Source organism: Hipposideros armiger, unplaced genomic scaffold, assembly GCF_001890085.2.
Source record: "Hipposideros armiger isolate ML-2016 unplaced genomic scaffold, ASM189008v1 scaffold_102, whole genome shotgun sequence".
Taxonomy (NCBI): domain Eukaryota; kingdom Metazoa; phylum Chordata; class Mammalia; order Chiroptera; family Hipposideridae; genus Hipposideros; species Hipposideros armiger.
Window position 1 is genome coordinate 2,151,817 of NW_017731452.1, and position 2,228 is coordinate 2,154,044.

At 36.4% G+C, this 2,228-nt stretch overlaps 1 protein-coding gene across 3 annotated transcripts in view; it reads right to left on the reverse strand.

Moving 5' to 3' along the window:
• The window catches only part of CNTNAP4 (contactin associated protein family member 4), a 213,234-nt gene that overhangs the window by 35,433 nt on the left and 175,573 nt on the right, over positions 1 to 2,228 (reverse strand). For all 3 annotated transcript variants that reach the window (XM_019646480.1, XM_019646479.1, XM_019646481.1), the window contains one exon: positions 1,905 to 2,129. In XM_019646480.1, the coding sequence (XP_019502025.1) occupies positions 1,905 to 2,129 (225 nt within the window). The remainder of the gene's footprint in view (positions 1 to 1,904; positions 2,130 to 2,228) is intronic.

The window sequence follows — 2,228 nt, forward strand, 5'->3', positions numbered from 1 at the left end:
TAATTAAGCAAAGGCAAATCTCTGTACTAGCCTCTGACTTAAAAAAAATAAGACTTGGTATATTATGAAATGACAAACTACTGTGGAATATTGAAATAACATTGTTTGTATAATCTCATCTTTTAAAAAATATATATACCACTTCTGAAATGCAATTGATTAGTGAAATTATTACAAGCAAATGTAGTTTGACTAAAGATGAGAAATATTTGGTCAAGTAGTCGTGGTCATAAATTTTGGAATGAAATTAGGGTAAAATGGATGATTGTTGGGAGCCAATTGAGGACAACTGGGATACTGAGGCTGTGGCAAACTGCTACATGCCTCTATGCAGGACCCTATGCCTGAGGGAGCAGCTGGATAAGAGAGTCTGCTTAGTAACTGCATACGCAAGGCTTGGACACTCCCAAAAGTACCCATTCCCACAGCAAGCTTACCGCAGAGCCTACCTTAAGGCTTGTTTACAGTTTCACCATGGACTCATTGCTTAGGGGATTTCAGACCTCCCAAAATCCCCAGCCCTAGACCCTGGTTTCTGTATGCCTACACCTAAAGCCCCCTCCTAAAACCCCCTACCAAAATCTCTGTGCGTAGCTAGGGAAGTTTCCCTGCAAATAAGGAAGCTGCTTTCTATATAACCAATGTTACCCAATAAACAGTGGCACCCTCCACCATCAGCGGCAAAGTGTCCCTCCTAATCCCAATTTTGGTGTCTGTGCCATCTCTTTTCTTTCTCTATTCCTCACGTCAAGCAATCCTGCTCAGGGACCGTTCGGTGCCCCGGTTGTCGAGCCAGCTCTCGACAGATGATTTTAAGCCAAATTTACTATTATAATTAGTACTACTCAATTGCTTGCAAAGACATCAACTAGGACGGCCAGTTAGCTCAGTTGGTTAGAGCACAGTTGGTTAGCGAGCAGTGCTCATAACGCCAAGGTTGCCGGTTCAATCCTCACACCTTTCACAACTAAATTGAAACAACTACTTGACTTGGAGCTGATGAGTCCTGGAAAAACACACTGTTCCCCAATTAAAAAGAAAAACTTGTTTAAAAAAAATGTCGACTAATATACTTCACAGAATATCTTCCAGTTTAACAACGAAAATGCCCCAGTGTGCAGATAAGCTTCAAGCTCAAAATGATTACAGTGAGGATAAATATACTTATTAAGCAACATTATTTTTATTTTATCAGTGCCCTTTGGCCACTTTTGATTTAGTTGAAATGATATATTCAAATGTTTGTAAATTTGTTTGTTTTCCTCATGCAGAGAATTTATTTATAAAATTGTATCTTTAATCCGGTTATAGGGAAGAGAAACAGTAAGTGGGTTTCTGTGAAAATGTTTCTGTAGCACACAACATGGCCTAATCCATACACCATTACCCTGCATCGATGTACCAGCATTTCCCATGACTATTTTATTGCCTATAATTAGAACCGACAGATTATTTTGTGGACATTGTCTTATACATAATACTAGCTTGTTAACATTTCTTCAAAACTTCTCTGATTTGATTTAAAGAAAATATTTGCTATGTACACAGAGGCATCTTATTTCAAAATGAACCACGACACCGATACTGATATTCATATGGAATAGTAAAGAGCTTCTAGCAATAATAAAAATATGACAAATATTTTCTGTAAATAAATTAAAATTCTCATGGTTATGTAAAAGTATCCAAGTTATAAAGTGATAAAGGCACCTTAATTACTTTAAATAATCCTTTTAGATTAAATGAATAGCATAGTACTGAAAAAACAAAATTGAATACAAAAAACAGGCACACTTTTTCCCCCCTGTTTGTAGTTTGAGACAAAAGAATACAAGAATGATCCGTATTATTACTGATCTAATGCTGTAACTCAATTTTCTGTCTCTCATCTAAAAAGCACTCACCATTTTTGGCAATGGTAACTGAAAGGTATTCCTTATAAAAGGAGCTCACATAAAGCAGTAAGCTTGGTGTTCGTGTTGTTCGGAAGCTAAATTTGATCATTTCTCTGCTCAGCTTCATATCACCATGAAAGGAAGCAGCGTGGGAGCTGGAGTTTTTACTTAAGGAATAATTTTCTTGAAAATTGTAAATCACGGATGAGCCAGGTCCAAAATATGCAGAAATCTCTGAAATGATATACACATTTTATGTTTAAAAAAAAAAATAAGTACCAGGATCTTGTTTCACTTACATTAACTGACTTTTAAAAAAGTTACATATAATGA